The sequence below is a fragment of the Prorops nasuta genome, unplaced genomic scaffold (genome assembly GCF_024137725.1).
Source record: "Prorops nasuta isolate Cenicafe-Biocafe unplaced genomic scaffold, Cenicafe_Pnas_1.2 PNAS00025, whole genome shotgun sequence".
Lineage (NCBI taxonomy): Eukaryota > Metazoa > Arthropoda > Insecta > Hymenoptera > Bethylidae > Prorops > Prorops nasuta.
This window is the reverse complement of record NW_027116822.1, coordinates 2447291-2464470: the sequence shown is the minus strand read 5'-3', so window position 1 is coordinate 2464470 and position 17180 is coordinate 2447291. Positions and strand designations below refer to the sequence as shown.

Here is a 17180-nt window from a genome sequence, read left to right as displayed (position 1 = left end):
GCTGGTATAGAAGTGGGCTGCACAGGTGGTAAGTCCTGAAAGCAGCGGCACCACCTGCGTCTGCCTAGGGTCCGCGCGCTGGCCTTCTTCTTGCACGCTGCTCCTTCACTCGTGCTCTACCCGCATGTAACCTGCATTCGGACTCGCATAATCGCTGCGTCTTCTCACAACAGTCAACCGACTCTTTCCAATAACAAACGGCCCTCCTCGTCTAATTAAATAATTCTTAACCATATATATATGTATACTTCCGTTAATGACGTCTCGCTGAATGTCATATTTTATCGGTGTATACGAAGATTAACCAATTTTGTATGTTTTTGTATGGAATATTTTTTTCAGTGGTTTTTGTTTAATATTATATGGTGGTAAATGTATAAACAATTACATTTTTCTTTAATATTGTTTCGCGAAAGATTTTTTCTATGAACGAAGAAGGGAAACTTGATATTTTTTCGGGAGGGAAGAAAATTTATGACTCCATCTATATTTAAACGCTTAATTTATAGTTTGTTAAACAATTTTTTCACGTCATTAGATTTTTTTCCCCACTATTATTAAATTAAGAAAAGCTTATAAATTTTATTAAATCAACCATGACAAAAATTTTAACAGTCTATGGTCTACACAATACCACAATCGGGATACTTTAATAAAATAAGCCATATAATTTAGTTAAATTGACCTCAGTTTATGTCTAGAATTTTCAGATAAAAATTTTGGCAGAAATACGATAGAAATGCTGTAAAAATGATGGAATATTATAATTTAATATTAATATTTAATAAACAGACGAATGATAATGATTTTAAATTTTATTTATGACAAATGATTATTTAGGTTTCGAAGCGAAGCATTACAGGCCTGATAATGGCTTAGTCAAACAGAAAGAAATCTCGCACGTGGCAGGTGCCAATACAAATTGGATGCGCGTTATTACATCTGACCTAGATAACTCGTGTGTCGAGCAACCCTTATAAGGTTAGCCAGTGAACAATTTGAAGAAGTCGTTCCAGGATTGAACAATCTTGATCGGAGAAAACGAGCCGCGATTTCGGGGATGGAATGTGCGATTGGTGGACCGTTAACTATATCTCCGATAATGACGATGTCGATTGGTCGCCGAGTGACGTTCCGACATGATTGCCAACCTTTGTCATTAACGGAACGGGGAAGACCCTGAAGAAACGCGTCCAATGATATTTGATCACGCACGCAGTTCCGATGCCAAATAACCAATTAAGATATTTCAGTAACATCCTTGATAAATTCCCCTAATTTATACTCAATTACATCCTCACAAATATTTCTCAAATCTTAAATAATACTCCATTTTCTCGTTAATCTGTAGAAACTTAGACACTGGTCAACTTGACGAGTAACAGTGAATTTTCAGTCAACTATTTTCTCAGGAAAATGATAAGAGTAGGTATCACATATACCCCTTTTTAGACTTCAATATTATTAGTGGTTTTAATTCATGAAATGTATTTTTTAATCGTAGTTTCACAGTCATTTTTAATGTATTTCTTTTAATTACTGACATAACGAGAAGAGGTATTTCTACAGGACAAACATAAAGGTATATTTAAAAAATGTATGGTGTGGAAAAAGGGATATGGTAGTTCCATCTATCGGGACTAGGGGAAACTTCAAGTTTTTAGATGAAAATTTAATTTTCATACTGGCGACATCTATGATCCGAACGAGTAAAGGTCTCATTGCTAATGTTAGCTGAATGGTTTTTACTGCTAGATATTACCATCACTGCTTTACTTGATCATTGGTTGGTTGAGTTCAAGGAGTTCACGAAATGGGATAGGAACAGCGCAAACAGCGGATGGGGATAAAAGAGTGTGATGAGTGTATTGAGAAATATTTGTCAAAATGAGGAATTGTTTATGACTATTTTCGTTGGGAACAGGGAATTTCTTTCCCTTGCGTATCGTTTCCAGTGAGAAAATCAGCCAGATGTCACGATACGGGCATTTTTTGTGGATGAGATAGGCGGAATTTAGTGGAAAATCAAGTTTACTCTTCGACTCTCTTCTCCTGGTTACTCGGAAAGTAGCAAAAGTGTGTATAATCGAGTAATGCTGTCACTATTACATTCGCCAAAATTCTCGTCTCATATTTTCCAAATGTGCATCCATTCATCTCAATCAACGGTAGATTTTTTTCTTTTACATAATTCCAATCATTTCTCATTTTTCTTTGCCTACATACCAAATCAGGATCCTTCTTATCATCAATATTGGAATGACTGTTATAAAAGATTTTTTTTTCTGTCCACTTGATGTATGTTTCTTTCAGACATTGTAGCTATTTAGGAAAACATTTCACTCTTTACTAAGTATTTACATAATATTTTCACTATTCTAATCCATTTTCAACTTTCTATCGTAATAAGGACCTTCCAATTTTTTACTACAAATTTCTCCTCTTTATAGTTACTTTTTTCTAAAATTACTGAGTTATATGTTTATAAGAGTGATTCTATAAAAATTTGGCAACTTAATGTTATTTCTTGATAAACAAGGCTAAAAATATATTATAAGTGTTTCTTATGTTATAAAAGATTGCAAAACCATTTAGTAGGTCATCCAATTGGATTGATATATTTTGAATATAATATTATAGAATATCAAAAATGAATACTGAAATCATTAATAATACCTTAGCAAAAACCTCCAAAATTATTTAATCAAATACTATTACAATTTAAGTTTTAATCATCATAGTAAATTCTCAATTTCTGTCAATTTGTTAAAATTATACTAAAGTAAATAGTTTAGTTTATTATTGATTATAAATTTGTCATGTCTTAATCAAATGTATCCACTAATAACCATCCAGTGTCAACTGTCTTATTTTCCTTAAATTAACTTATAAAACTCGTGTTTATTTTTATATATAAGAGTTGTATTAATGTATTTATGGATATTTTACATATATGATTTGATTTTGTGTTTTAGAGAAGAAAACATTGAGTAAGTTGGCTGGCTGGGACTAACAGTAAGATAAGCGGTGGTTGGTGAATGGTGTTGCAGATAGACTCGGTGTGGGGTTGGGCGTCTCCCCCACTGCGCCTCCAGTTAACCGGAGGGACTAGGGGTGCCTCGGGGGGTGCGAGCGGAAATGCCCCGTCCTCCCAGAGAATGGGTGAGATGGTCATAGAACGAGCTCCCTCCCCAGCACGCCTAAGTCATACCTCCGAAAAACATGCTCGTGGTACTCTCACTGAACTCAATGTTCTTCGCCGGCATAGAGAACTCTGTGATGTGGTTCTTAATGTGGGCTCTAGGAAAATATTTGCACATCGTGTCATACTTTCAGCTTGTAGTCCATATTTTAGGTAATGCTATACATAATGCTTACATCAAATAGAATTAAAATGATATGATAGTCAAGATCTAATTTGTTCTATTTGCTTTCAGAGCTATGTTCACTGGAGAACTGGCAGAATCGCGTCAGACTGAAGTAACAATACGAGATATAGATGAAGTAGCAATGGAGCTGCTTATAGATTTTTGTTATACTTCACACATCATTGTGGAAGAAGCAAATGTTCAAACTCTTCTTCCAGCAGCATGTCTTCTCCAACTAGCAGAAATTCAAGACATATGCTGTGAATTCCTAAAACGCCAATTAGACCCATCAAACTGTCTTGGTATAAGAGCCTTTGCTGACACCCACTCCTGCAGGGAGCTCCTACGAATAGCCGACAAATTTACACAGCACAATTTCCAAGAGGTAATGGAGAGTGAGGAATTCCTTCTTCTGCCAGTAGGCCAACTAGTAGATATAATATCTTCAGACGAGCTTAACGTGCGAACAGAGGAGCAAGTTTTTAGTGCAGCTATGAATTGGGTGAAGTACAACGTTTCTGACAGAAGACAGCATTTGGCTCAGGTGTTGCAGCATGTACGCCTCCCACTGCTTAGTCCAAAGTTCCTAGTGGGAACGGTAGGCTCAGATTTATTGGTCCGATCAGATGATGCCTGTAGGGATTTGGTAGATGAGGCTAAAAATTATTTGCTGTTACCACAAGAGAGACCGCTTATGCAAGGACCTAGGACACGACCGAGAAAACCTACGAGAAGGGGTGAAGTTTTGTTCGCCGTTGGTGGCTGGTGTTCCGGAGATGCTATCGCCAGTGTGGAAAGGTTTGATCCAAACACGGGAGACTGGAAAATGGTGGCGCCTATGAGCAAACGTAGATGTGGAGTCGGTGTTGCAGTCCTCAATGATCTTCTCTATGCAGTTGGAGGTCACGACGGTCAAAGCTATTTAAACAGCATCGAAAGATACGATCCACAGACCAATCAATGGTCTTGCGATGTAGCACCTACCACCTCCTGCAGAACCAGTGTCGGTGTCGCGGTGCTCGATGGATTTCTTTACGCTGTCGGTGGACAGGATGGCGTTCAGTGTTTGAATCATGTAGAAAGGTCAGTTTGCTGACTTAAATAAATTACTCGTTTCTAATGATAGAATCAATTGTATAAATTTGTATACGTTAATTCATACTTGGTAAAAAAAAACTGAAGATACTTTAATTTATCTAGGTACGATCCTAAAGAAAACAAATGGTCTAAAGTTTCTCCGATGACGACGAGAAGACTCGGAGTGGCAGTTGCAGTTTTAGGCGGTTATTTGTACGCGATCGGTGGTTCCGATGGCCAATCACCTCTAAACACTGTGGAGAGGTACGACCCAAGACAAAATAAGTGGTCGCAAGTTTCTCCGATGTCAACTAGACGCAAGCATCTAGGCTGTGCGGTATTTAATAATTTAATTTATGCTGTGGGAGGACGTGATGACTGCATGGAACTCTCTAGTGCAGAGAGATACAATCCGCACACGAATTCTTGGAGTCCCATTGTAGCCATGACATCGAGAAGAAGTGGCGTAAGTTTGATCCAAAGATTTGATTCAAAGAAAGACTAACTTATTATAACAAAGATTTTAGTAGAGCAATACAAAATAACAAATTAAGATTCCTCGTATATAAAATAAAAATGCAATATATTTGCAATAGGAGTAATGAATCAATTTATTTAATATACTTTCGCTTTAGGTTGGCCTCGCAGTGGTAAATGGGCAGCTATATGCAGTGGGAGGATTTGACGGAACAGCGTATCTGAAAACGATTGAAGTTTACGACCCCGAGCAAAACCAGTGGAGATTGTGCGGTTGCATGAATTACAGGCGACTTGGCGGGGGAGTAGGAGTGATGCGGGCTCCACAGACCGAAAATTACCTTTGGTAGCTCAGGCCCCCCTCTTCAGCTCAAACGGCTGAAACTCCTCTGACACCTGTCACGCCGGTAACTCCTGTCACTCCCGTAACTCCACCTGCACTTATATCCGTTCCTGTTGTTAATTCTAACAATAGAAAACGATATCGACGGTCGATGAGCATTATCTAAATTTATTCTTATTCTAGAATCCTTAACGTCTCTCATGCGAAACCGTTCAAGACTGTTCCATTATCTTTGATTCATTTCTGTGTTCATCTGTAATAGCCTTGATTTTTATACAATTTTTTTTTTAAATTTAAGATGGTCATGCATTAAATCGATCGGTAAAATAGAACAGTCCCTTTAACCTCTACGCTGCCGGCAAAGTTTTTTTTTTGAGCTATGAATTAAAATAGTGTGCTACTCGCTAGCAATTACCAGGGGCAGAATGAATGGATCAAGAATAATCGCGTAAGATACCACAGAATTGTCCGTGGCCTTTAAGATGGCTGAAAAACCATCCTGAACCTAACAAAGTTGTAACGTCCTAAGAAGTTCTGGTTTTGAGATGGCACTTCTGGTGTCTAAGAGTTGAATAAGGATTAAGGTTGTTTATTGACATTGCGACTTAATTTCTGGATCTTAAGAATACGTAGAGTCATTTAAAGTTAAAAGAAGAATTTATATGAAATCTGATCCATTCCCTGCCAACAAAGCCTACTTTAGAGTTTTAGAATATTTTGTGATAGTGCGCAACCAGAGCCTATTATTATGGATCAACTAATTCCCACAAATAAAAATCCTAATTTTGACTAAAAATCTCCGGCAGCATACAGGTTAATTCTACCATGTTTCTTCAGCATCGAAAAGTCTTATGATATACGTTGATAGTTGCCATATTCAGACATCAAACTGTAAAGTCCTTTTCATAATTTCGTAAAAAAGTGCACTTTTCCTAAATCTTTTGGGTTGCAGCAAACGCGTCATTACTGAATGATTTTAAAGCGCATGGTGCAGTAACTTTTCATGATTTATGCAAATTTTTACGAAATTAGGAAAAATTATGTGACTTGGGCGTGAAGTAATTTTTTTGTATTTGTAACAATAGCCACGCTCGCCTTTGGATCGTGTGTAAAACCCTACTCATACGAAAAGGTACTACTTTACGCTTTTGTCGCATAAATAACTATTTTAATACTAGAACTGCCAAACCACAGTCAGAATGACTGGTCATAGGGTTTCTTTTTAATTTATTAACTAACATAAAAGCAGTTTTCCAATAACTTATGAATTCTTATCTCAATCGAAGTGTTACTTAAGTGATTAACCAAATTTTATAATGCATTTATTTTACTAAAAGTAAGATTAGTTGGTTGAAAAAATTAGAAACTTAACACCGGTAGTTCTAGTGTTAATTTTATGCACTTTTTGAGGTTTTAAATTAAAAATTGATTTTTGAAATGATACTGCTAATGGCGACTAGAACAGTTTTCTCATTCTTCCCATGACTTCTGGATCATTATGCAACGAATTCTTTTGTACGCTTTTTGGGGAAAACTTTGAATATGAGAACAATAGATATGAATAATGTCATTTTTATATATTTGATAATTTATATTTTAATTATTTTGTTCGCTCCTTGTATAAAAATCATCGACAGCATGTAAATTAATATCGGGAAATTTATTATGATTATTTATTATTATTCCGATGCATAATGATTTTTGTTTGGGATTTTTGTGGTGCCCAAGTAACGTGAAAGATTAAGGTTCTTCCGAAACGGCCAGTTCATGATTGCAAAACGTTTGTAAAAGCATCAGACTCGCAGCAAAATTTAACTTCTGTTCAGTTAATACAGAGATCAATATTGGAGAAGTTTAGACAGACTCTGAAAGTAAGAGAAACGTTTTGCGATCGGATTAATGTTGTTCAGCTTCCACATCTTACGAATTTTCAGTTCTCTACTATACATAAATCGCTCTAAGCGAAATAGAAAGGCCAGAATCACGAGTAATAAAATTTCTTAAAAGTAAACATTAGTCTAAGCGCATCGTTCAGTTTGAGAATGGCGCGTTTTGCTTTAAATAAGACTGAAAACTTCAGCCAAAAGGTACTCATCGTATCTTAGCACAGCCTTTGCATATAAAAGAAATAAAAAACAAATGAACAAAAGCAAAATAGCATGTTTTCAGTTGAAAATGTGTTAGCGATAATTCGTCGACAGTAATTGGCATTATTACAATAATAAGCGGTCTCACATATTAAGCTTGTACATGGTTGATGTCTAAAAAATATTATTGCACGTCAAGTAATATAAAAAAGCGCTCATGTGACTACTCTGGAAAAGTGAAAACCTACGATCTCATTTAGTGGTTCGAGTCTTGGCTAAACAAAAATATTACGTACATTGCTATATGCCTGAGGGAGAGCCGCATGTTCTCACTCTGATAATTTTGTTACTTCTGGTTTTCCTTTTAGTATCGTTAAAACGAGATTAAAAATTATTCTTTATTTATCTTCTACCAAGAAGAGAGAGAGAGAGTTTATAGTATTTTCAAAATTGTGAACTTTCTTGAATGTTTTTTTTTGTTAGTTGAATGTAATTAATCTTTAGGAAAGTTTAATGATAAAACTGGATAAATTATTTTACAGAAAACTTAGAGATGAGCAAATATTCAGAGGAATGTGCAAATGTTTTTTGGATCTCAAGCAACTGTTAAATGGGAAATAGCATTTTCAAAAAGTTTATTATAGCTACTGAGGAAAAAGTATGAATAAAATCAAGAAACTGTTATTTGTAAAGTACTCCCAAGTATGTAAGGATCTCGGATGATTTAATGATGTAAAAAAAGAGCAGAAAAAAGTAAATGAATATTAATTTTTCTTTTTGTCCTCACAAGAGGAGTAGCCTTATCGTACAAAAATGGTGATAGGGATCATTAACCAACAATTTCATAATGTAACTTGTGATAATAATTTCTTGGAATTGCCTGATCATATAAGCAATATTTTATTATAAAATCAACATTGTTCCACAATTGGACGGGATTCGCGATATTTATGGATAATCCTGGATAGGAAAAAATTCTGTTACAGTTATGAGATTGTTGAATAAAAAAGAAAAAAGGGTTAGGATTCGTGCTTATAATACATGAACGGTGTATGTAATTGGTTCGGGAAGTTCGATTGTAAAATATTCTCAATTGTATAATTTCATCCGATACAATGGCTGTTTTTAATATAGCATTTATCTTTTAGTCATAAACCATCATCCATGTATTTTTAACCCTATTGCTGAGCTTTTTAATTTTCCTCAAAGTTTGATGAATGAATGCAATTTAACGCTTAATTTATCCAGAAGTGATGTACATCATTATCGGTTCTGTATTATTTATAGGTTACGTCAAATATTACCAGACTTATGTAAATTACTGACTATCAGTGACCTGCTGTATATATAAATATATATATATATATATATATACGTATGAATCAAAATAAATTTAAAGAAATAATAATATCAAAATTTATTTCCTATGTTACAAATTCTGCTATAAGATCGTGATAAACAGATTGAACTAAGTGAAAGATTCTGCTTTCCAATTTTTCTGAAGATAGTGTGGTAATAGATTCATAAAAAAAATGGTTAAAAGAAGTAGAAAATAAACTGGTTGAGCAATATTGTATTAGCATCCAATGCAATTTTATTGTCTGCTTTTTCTTTGTCTCTTCTTGCAATAATTGCTTGTTCTTTATGAATGAAGAGTCATTTTATTCATTGAAATACACTTTACAAATGCATTGTTTGAATTTTCTTACAGTATGGTAATTTAACATTTTCTCAACAACAATAGTCTCTGCATCAGAATAAAAACTTTGTTGTAATTTGTGTAGAAATGTGATATTTTCAAGGAAAGCTTATAGATACGTTAGCCAGTACAATGAATAATTTGCTTTAAAAAATATAAAATTTGCGGATTATTCACAATCATGCAATTGAAATAATGAGATGTCCGAATATTATTAATCCGGCTGGTCCGATTCGCCGCAGGTTATCCGTCGATGCATATTTTGACGTGCCGTCTGCCTCTCCCTCGGAATTCCATTTTCAAATGTAGGTCGATAACGGATTCTAGTTCAATAATACGCTACACATATTTTATGTGACCACCCGTTAGATGGCCCCACTTATAGTTGTATGAAAAGGCACTAATTTTTTCCCTCTTTTTGAAAAAAGCCTCAGCTTGGTTTTTCAGCAATACCTACAGCTAACAACAACGTAAGAATAATAAATTTTGAATATTTCTTAATAATTATTTCTCTTCTCTTGACTTTCTAAGATTTTATTTTTGATAAGTGAAGAAGAAAGTAACTCGAAAATAAATTTGAAGTTGTTAAATAGTCGACCGGCAAACCCGACAATCATTTGAGCAAACAAATAAATAACGTTATTACTTGAGTTTCGAGCGAATGCTCCTTTCACAGTTAAATATATATTGTTAGTACCAATACTTATTTTAGTTACGTGTTGAATCTGTATTCACTTTAGACAAAAGAAGTGTAATTTGTTCCTTCTTCGAGAAAAAACTGGAAACCCACAAAATGCATTCAAAGATGGAGGTTAAAAATATTTGGTAATTTGGCCAACCTAGTGGCTTGGTTTTTACATTTATTGGTAGCATTCAGCAGAGGTAGCAGCTCAGTAACGTTACCAGATTTCTTTTTAAACTTCTACTTCTATTGGATAAAATTATAGGATCTAAGAGTAATAGCCAATAACATACACCGCTCCCTCAACATTTGTCTCTGCTGAATGCTACCATTGATATATGCACTAGAAAGTTATCTAATTAATAATCATTATAATTTAAGATTATCGAAGTCATGATTGAAAGCGGAAGGTCCAGTTTCGTTTATAATCCAACAACTTTAAAGAGGTAATGCAGAATTTGACGTCCTAAATTAAATAAGATGTGAAAATTATTGAGTTTCACCCAGCTTCAAACACAGGTATTTGAAATCTAAAATGCAATGAGACTCAAAGGGCCATACCGTATAATCAACTTGGTAGACTCACTGAAATTAAATTACGCGTTGTAATTACATCGACTCGTTATAGTCAGCCTCTCGTAAAAAAATACATTCGTAAAACCACATGCGTTACACCAGAGAGTGGATATATATGAAATGCGAGGAGCCAACTTAGCAATAGCAAAAATATTACGAAATAATTTGTTTGAAGGTTCTACGTGATTTAACGCTAAACACACCTAACCTCATACCCTTAATATAATTCAAGCGCTCTCGCAATTAGACAAAAGAATGTTTTCCCGTTGAAAGATTGAAGAGACAAGCTCGTTACGAGGAGTCGAGAGAGTTAGTAAGATTTACTTTTAAGTTAGACACCACGTATCCCGTTATGGGAATTAGGAATGATCGTAATAACTCAGCGGATAAGCTAAGATGGGCATATTGAATTTTAATTGACAAGAAGTAAAATTAACGTTAGAAAAAACCTGCACTCAAATATTTTTCGTTCAAATACCGACCAACTTACCTCTGAATTTTTCAGGAGATGCTCTGGCCCGAATCTTTATAAACAGAACTTATGGTGTTAGATAAGATCAATTGTCTCATTCTAACCTTCAGTGCAATTGCTAATCTCCGTCTTCGTCTCAAGTAATTGCTAGAGGCTGAAATTCGAGCTTTGTTTGGGTTGTAAATTCGACCCTTCTACCTATCTGAATACATAATAACATAGTGAACGCTCATTGGGCGATCCAGGAATCGAATAGTTCGCGACAAAGCAGTGACTCGATTACAACGCTCCAAGGCAAATTGCGATTTATGTAATCGCGTAGCGCGGCTGCTACAGGCGAGGTCAACTCGAAAATCGACGCTCCTTCGAGGAATTTTCTTGGATATTTTGACGAAAAACGAAAGGAATTACGCTGTACTTGGGTTATCTGTGTGTGATCTATTCTCTATGGGGAAATTGCTTGGCTCTTTGGTAAATGAGTCTCCTGGCGATGAGATGTCTATCCTATGCCATTAGAGATTTTATTACAGTTCTTTATGGCAACAGCCCTCGTTAGAAACGGCTTTACCCACCCTATAATAACATTCTCATTAATAATGCCATATGACAGCGTTCTCGTGATACTCTTCTGGCGTGTTGCATTACTCTAGAAAACTCGCTATAGAACCAAACAACAAGAAAAAACTGCAGCGAATCCTCGAAAATTATAGACCCAAGGTGATAATAAAGATCAAAGCCTACTGCTTTCACCTTGTCGGTCAGAAACACCAAAAGATTTTTTGCTATTTGTAACGATCTTGAAATTGCTTAGAAAGTCAGTCCATCAATAAACGCATATGAATAGATGGAACAATTTTCTTATATTAGAATATTAATTTTACAAGGGAGTCGACCTCACGGTGCTTTGACCATCCAATAGATAAATTTACCAAGACTTTTTATCAATATGTGGAAAAACTGACATTTAAACTTACCACTTATAGTCACATAGTATGAAAATCTAAAATATTCGATAATCCAAAATTTTTTGGTACAGTTTTAAATGTAAAAGATCGATGAATAAGAAAAAGATTAAATAAAGTTGACTTTATCGGTGTGGTGTGAAAGAAAGGCTTAAGCATTCAGTCTGTTAGGCAGAGGATAAGTATAATACTGCAAGAGGTAATAGACAGAAATTGAGGCTCGTTGGCGTGTAAGGTGTGGCTTCACGGGACTTACGACGAAACTTTATCCGAGTGTCCCGTTACGTTGAGGTCGCGGCGAGCGTTTTATCGCAGATCGCCCGTAAGTATTCTTCCTTCCTTTGATTGGAAGTCGTGTCCCGTCTTTTACGATTGGCTTCCGATAAGCCTCTATCTACGAAATACGTGCTCTTATATGTCTAGATGCATTTTATCATCAAGTCGACCAACTACAACTACTTCCGGTTTGTTAATAAGATAGACACGCCAGTCCTCTGAGATCCATGCTAAATTTGTTTTTCTTCGTAAGTATCCCTCCCCCTTACACTTAAATTTGATTTACTTATCTGGAAATTTTTACAAATTCATACATTTGCAACAAGAAAACGAGTCATCTAATTGTACAACTCGATCTTATTTTACCATGTATCGATTATCGTATTGGAAGATTCGATTCGCGGAGTTATTTTGGATTATAGGTTAGGGCACAATCCTGTGAGTGACGTTCTTATATTTAGTGTCCATAAAGAGCGTTCAACCTTCTTTATTCCAACCAAACCTTAACAGTTAAATTTATCCTAGTAAGAAAATAAAATTACAACTTCTCAACTTGTGTAGTATGACGAATACAACTTGTTTGTTATTTTAAATAATAACAACAAAACACGATCGTTACAAAATACAAAATTTATTTATACGATTGTCTTTAAAATTTACAACCTCTGCGTGCATTAGAGTTGGATCCGTTAGGTCAATATGGCAAAAGTGCAGATTGAATCTGCATACGAACGAGTTTCCAACCTTTTTTCACCTACCTAGCACCTGCCACGGTCGAAACGTGCAACATGTACATAATTGCAGTACTAATCGCGAGATGTCAGAGTTTTCCGTTTCATGAAAAGAGCATCGCAATTTTCCCCAGTGAATACTTGTTATTATTGCAACGCGAGGATAATTCATTTTAGTCTACTCTGAATAAATTAATCGAAATCTGTATTGGGAATACTCGTCGATTCCGTGGGGAATAATAATGAGGCTAATGAAAGATAAATATGAATTATTTGAAACGACGTTATCGAGAAAGTTTAATCTAAAACGTTGTATGCTGCAAGTTTATTGACTCTGGAACATGCTTGTAACTGGTAGATCTAGAATTTATTAATTTTTGGAAGAGGTTGGAGGGAGTAGTTTCGGTAGGTACTGTAAGGTGTCAGGCACGAGAAAAGGGCACAATAAAGCAGAAGGAACAGAAAGCAACCGATCGAGTCTCTCGTCCACGGAGCAGAGGTGAGGAGTTTCATAACGGTTCTTTTGATTGGGCTTAACTATCAACTTAACAATCTTCTCCCAGTCCACCAATCGACCAGTCTATCGACCAATTATTGGAAATCAATCTGAACCGTCAATACTTATATGTATATACTATATACATTGCCGTTTGAATCGCATTCCCTTAATCCTGCTGGACAATATACAAATTCTTCAATATATTTTTTGATACATCTAACTGCAATCACGGTAAGTTACTAAACAATTAATATTTAGCAAATTTGCAACTAATTTGAAAAAAATTGTGCAATCACTGCGACTTTACGAACTTAATCAATAAAAGTCATATGATTTTAATCGTAAGCTTTGGTTATTTTTACAAAGATCCTTCTGGTTTGATCTGGTTTCAATTCTATTAATATGTACACGATATTATTGGCTTCGGAGGTTAAGCCAAATAAAGTAGCAATTATTGCGAGGGAGCTCAATGAAAGTAACCGTTTGTACGTTCAGTGAAAGTAATAATTGTTTTGTTTACTATTCTTAAGTAGCTATAGTGCACACATAACCTATTCAGCTCCACGAAAATTAAGTTGAAAAACGAAGAGTCGAGTTTCAATACACGCCACTTATCCTCGCGTCTCGTCATACACCAAAGATATTATGAATTATCGTGGCTGACACCTTTAAAATATTCTTTAACTGGAACCGTTGGAGAATGCTGGAACAGGTTTCTTTAGAGCGATATTCGAGACTCTAGTGACCAAAAATCTCAAGCTCCAGCGTTAAACAATGTGTAATTAGAATTTGTTTATTATCTGAGGGGGGGGGGGGGGGTACCTAATGTAAACAAAGGATTGTTAGAAATATATTTAACTTGTTGTTTTGGAATATTGTGCAGACCATGTCTATATCGTCGGTCTCTCATTTATTTTCATTGCTACAGAATTTATCCTTGTACAGAAGACAGTACTAGATTTTTACACGACAATTTCATTTGCAAGAAAGAAAGCAATCGAACGTTTATTAGACTCCGAGTGGCGATTTTATTCCCACGATTATTGTCATTCGACCTTCACCTTCTTTTTCTTAAAGAAAAACTGCTTAACGTTTCACGAGATCTCGCGCTATTCGGGCCACTGTATATAACCACCTACCACATTTTCAAGGTTGCAAAGGATAAAAACATCTTTAATAAATCTTAAAAGAGAATTAGCCGTACTATTATCTATAGAAATGAATTTCTTCAATCGGGTTGAGGCTAAGAAATAACAATTTACTACCGTGCTTATAGAATATAAAAACTTTTTCTCTACTATTACAGCTTCTTCTTATCAAAGCCAGTAAAGTATCCACTAAATTCGAATCTTGAAAATATCAAGAATTTCTATTCCAACGTGTAAGTATAATTTTACGTCAGATTTATAATATTTATCACTCTGTTATAAACATAATTACAAAATATTTTCTCTTAATTGTGTATATACTTATTCTTTCAATAATCTTTTAAAACTTGTTAACAAAATTAGTCCCAGTGATATAAAAATGAATAATTTGTTACTGGGAGAGTCACGTGGTCTATGTTATTTTCAGTGAAGGCGTACAAAATTGGAAAATTGTTTTTTTTTTTTAGAAATGAGGTAAGCTAATTGTTGGAAGGTTTTGATCGAGTTGCCAAGCCCAATACGACCAGCAGTGCACGTTTAAAACTGTTACCTGCAATAAAGAAGCTAAAGTCGTCGCTATACAGGGTGTAGCAAAAAATTGTGCACTTCCTACAGGGCGTAACAGGTAAATTGAAAAGACTCGAAATCTCGTGACAAAATTTTCTCAACATAAACCTACAAACTTTTAACGAAAGAAAAATTGCTGTAATATCAATATATGCTGTAATTTACGCGACCAAAAACAAATAAGAAATCTTTCTGTCAATTCTGAGAAACGTGACCTCTAAATAAAGCTCGCACAGTTGCTATTAAACACCTAGCCCTGTACGACACAACTTGTCGCTCTTTTACTTAAATTCCAATTTGCTCTTATCAGACAATTGCTTCGTTGACATAAAAAATTCCAGCAGAGTTGGAAAATTCACTGGAAAACCCCAATTATTCACGAAATTTATACATGTTTAATATTCGATAGGCTTTTTAATATAACTTTTTCTTTCGACTGGTGTCTTGACGTCGTCATCGACATTACATTATTTTAAAAGTACATTTAACGTCAAAAAATACTACCAATTAAAACTGTAATTAAATTATTTAATCCCTATAGAAGCACATATCTAAAACGTTCGTTCCTCCAAAAGTGAAAAATTCCAAAAAAGGGAAATTTATGCGACCAGTCAGGCAGTTGGGCAATTACGCTCGTTTATTCCGGTTTCGATACGAAAAGGATGATAATCGTGGAATAGGTGGTAAAATCGTCAAATATACTGTAATAGGAAACAGGTTTTCGACCAATAGTCATTTTAAGCGTGGTTAATCCCCAAACGTCCAATTTATCATTAAAAAGAAATCACGCACGATCGATTTAAAATTAAATAATTAATATGCCAAACAAACGAAGAGAAATATATTTCTGTGGGTTATTATGATAGAAGGGGGGGGGGGGAGAGAAAAAAATGAAAGAACCGAGTCAAGGTGAACGAACTGCGTCGAGGCTCGGTGTATGTGTGTGTGTGTATGCCCTAACTTTATTAATCCCTTTTACATAATGGAGCTGCTGATTATAATGAAAAATTTCTGTGCCAACGTAATAAATATAAGGTGAATGATCGTAGTGCTCGGGTGTCTGGGATTTTTCAACCAAGAAAATCTCTCTCTCTCTCTCTCTCTCTCTCTCTCTCTCTCCCTCCCTCACACAAGGGATTATAATTGTATTCCGTTATCAGACGCAATAAAAGGTCGAAATTCCACTAATTTGCATGGGGATCAGAATTTATTGCGCCGAGACTGATTATAACTAATGACTCTGTTACAAAGATGTTAACGAACACTATAATGACCCTGAGCATCGGGGTTACATTAACCGTCTTGCTTTCCTAATTACCGCACTCGATGCCAAGATAAAAAGTCCTTGCTCCATTATACAATTAATTACACGGATCATGACAATAATTTTCCCCTCGCCTCGTAATTTAACGATCGTTTTAAATTTTAAATTTACTTCGTATAGAATTGTTCTGGAAAATCTCGCAGTTTTTAGGGAAATTTTTAACGTGAAATATTCTTTGCGCAGGGTCGTCCTCGAAAATGTCCCGCAGCATCGTTCTTCAGAGTCTCGCAGTCTTTAAGGAATTTAACAAAATTTAAATTCCCCCTTTGCAAATGATCGTCCTTGAAAATCTCCCGCGCTTTTTTTACACAATTAACGAAGTTTCTAAAATTAAGATAGACGCGTAGTTTTATCAGTGGCACAATGCTTTCGGACTAAACGTGCGAGGATCTTACGAAGCACGCAGTTTACGCAAATATTTTATTATCTTTATTCACGTTCTCTGGTGTCACAACTGTTTTAACGCTAAAGAAGTTCCTATTGAAACGCTAGAATAGCGAATGAGCTCAAACAAAGAGATTATCTCTCCTGCCTGCTCGCTATTCATTTCTGTTTACGTTTTTTTCTCTTTTTTGTTTTGTGTTATTCCATTCACGGTGAGTATCGGAATAAAATAATTTTAGCGCGATCGAAGAGGAAGTTGAGAGAGTTTATGCGAGATGGCGAGTCGAACACGATTTATTTGAGAATGAACAAACTACCGGATTGGATGAGCGTTGCGCCAACTCGATCGAAAGTTCGTTGATTCAGTAAAATCCTCGTCCAACAGACGCGAGATGCCAGATGAAAAACAAACGAACGTCCATCGTTTCGCCCGAAATTTCATGTCAAATTAAAATGCGATCCTTTCGCAAATACGAAATGCGATATTAAAAATTAATCGGATTTTTTT

General features: G+C 35.4%; 1 protein-coding gene and 2 long non-coding RNA genes across 5 annotated transcripts; 2 read left to right on the top strand and 1 right to left on the bottom strand.

Annotated features, from left to right (window-relative positions):
• The first annotated feature begins 1834 nt into the window (after positions 1–1834).
• dbo (Kelch-like protein diablo) lies at positions 1835–8817 on the top strand. 2 transcript variants are annotated; one of them, XM_066741436.1, is made up of 5 exons: positions 1835–2076; positions 2976–3355; positions 3438–4451; positions 4569–4911; positions 5081–8817. In XM_066741436.1, the coding sequence occupies exons 2-5, from the start codon at positions 3039–3041 to the stop codon at positions 5270–5272; spliced, it is 1866 nt and encodes a 621-aa protein (XP_066597533.1). In that variant the 5' UTR covers positions 1835–2076; positions 2976–3038; the 3' UTR covers positions 5273–8817. The 2 variants fall into 2 exon arrangements, with proteins under 2 accessions (XP_066597533.1, XP_066597534.1); XM_066741437.1 differs by having other exon boundaries at positions 1835–2168.
• Positions 8818–8923: 106 nt separating this feature from the next.
• Positions 8924–10927, bottom strand: LOC136782192 (uncharacterized). Its single transcript, XR_010824082.1, has 2 exons — positions 10800–10927; positions 8924–9510 (listed from the first exon to the last, which is right to left on the bottom strand). It is a non-coding gene; the product is annotated as an uncharacterized lncRNA (long non-coding RNA).
• Positions 10928–12923: 1996 nt separating this feature from the next.
• Positions 12924–15181, top strand: LOC136782229 (uncharacterized). 2 transcript variants are annotated; one of them, XR_010824092.1, is made up of 4 exons: positions 12924–13249; positions 13314–13480; positions 14556–14630; positions 14865–15181. It is a non-coding gene; the product is annotated as an uncharacterized lncRNA (long non-coding RNA). The 2 variants fall into 2 exon arrangements; XR_010824091.1 differs by having other exon boundaries at positions 12924–13480.
• Positions 15182–17180: the final 1999 nt, after the last annotated feature.

Coding starts and splice junctions, on each gene's coding strand:
- dbo (XM_066741436.1), top strand. CDS start 3,039: ATGGTGTTGCAGATAGACTCGGTGTGGGGTTGGGCGTCTCCCCCACTG. Junction 4,452..4,568: donor TGTTTGAATCATGTAGAAAG/GTCAGTTTGCTG, acceptor TAATTTATCTAG/GTACGATCCTAAAGAAAACA. Junction 4,912..5,080: donor TGACATCGAGAAGAAGTGGC/GTAAGTTTGATC, acceptor CTTTCGCTTTAG/GTTGGCCTCGCAGTGGTAAA.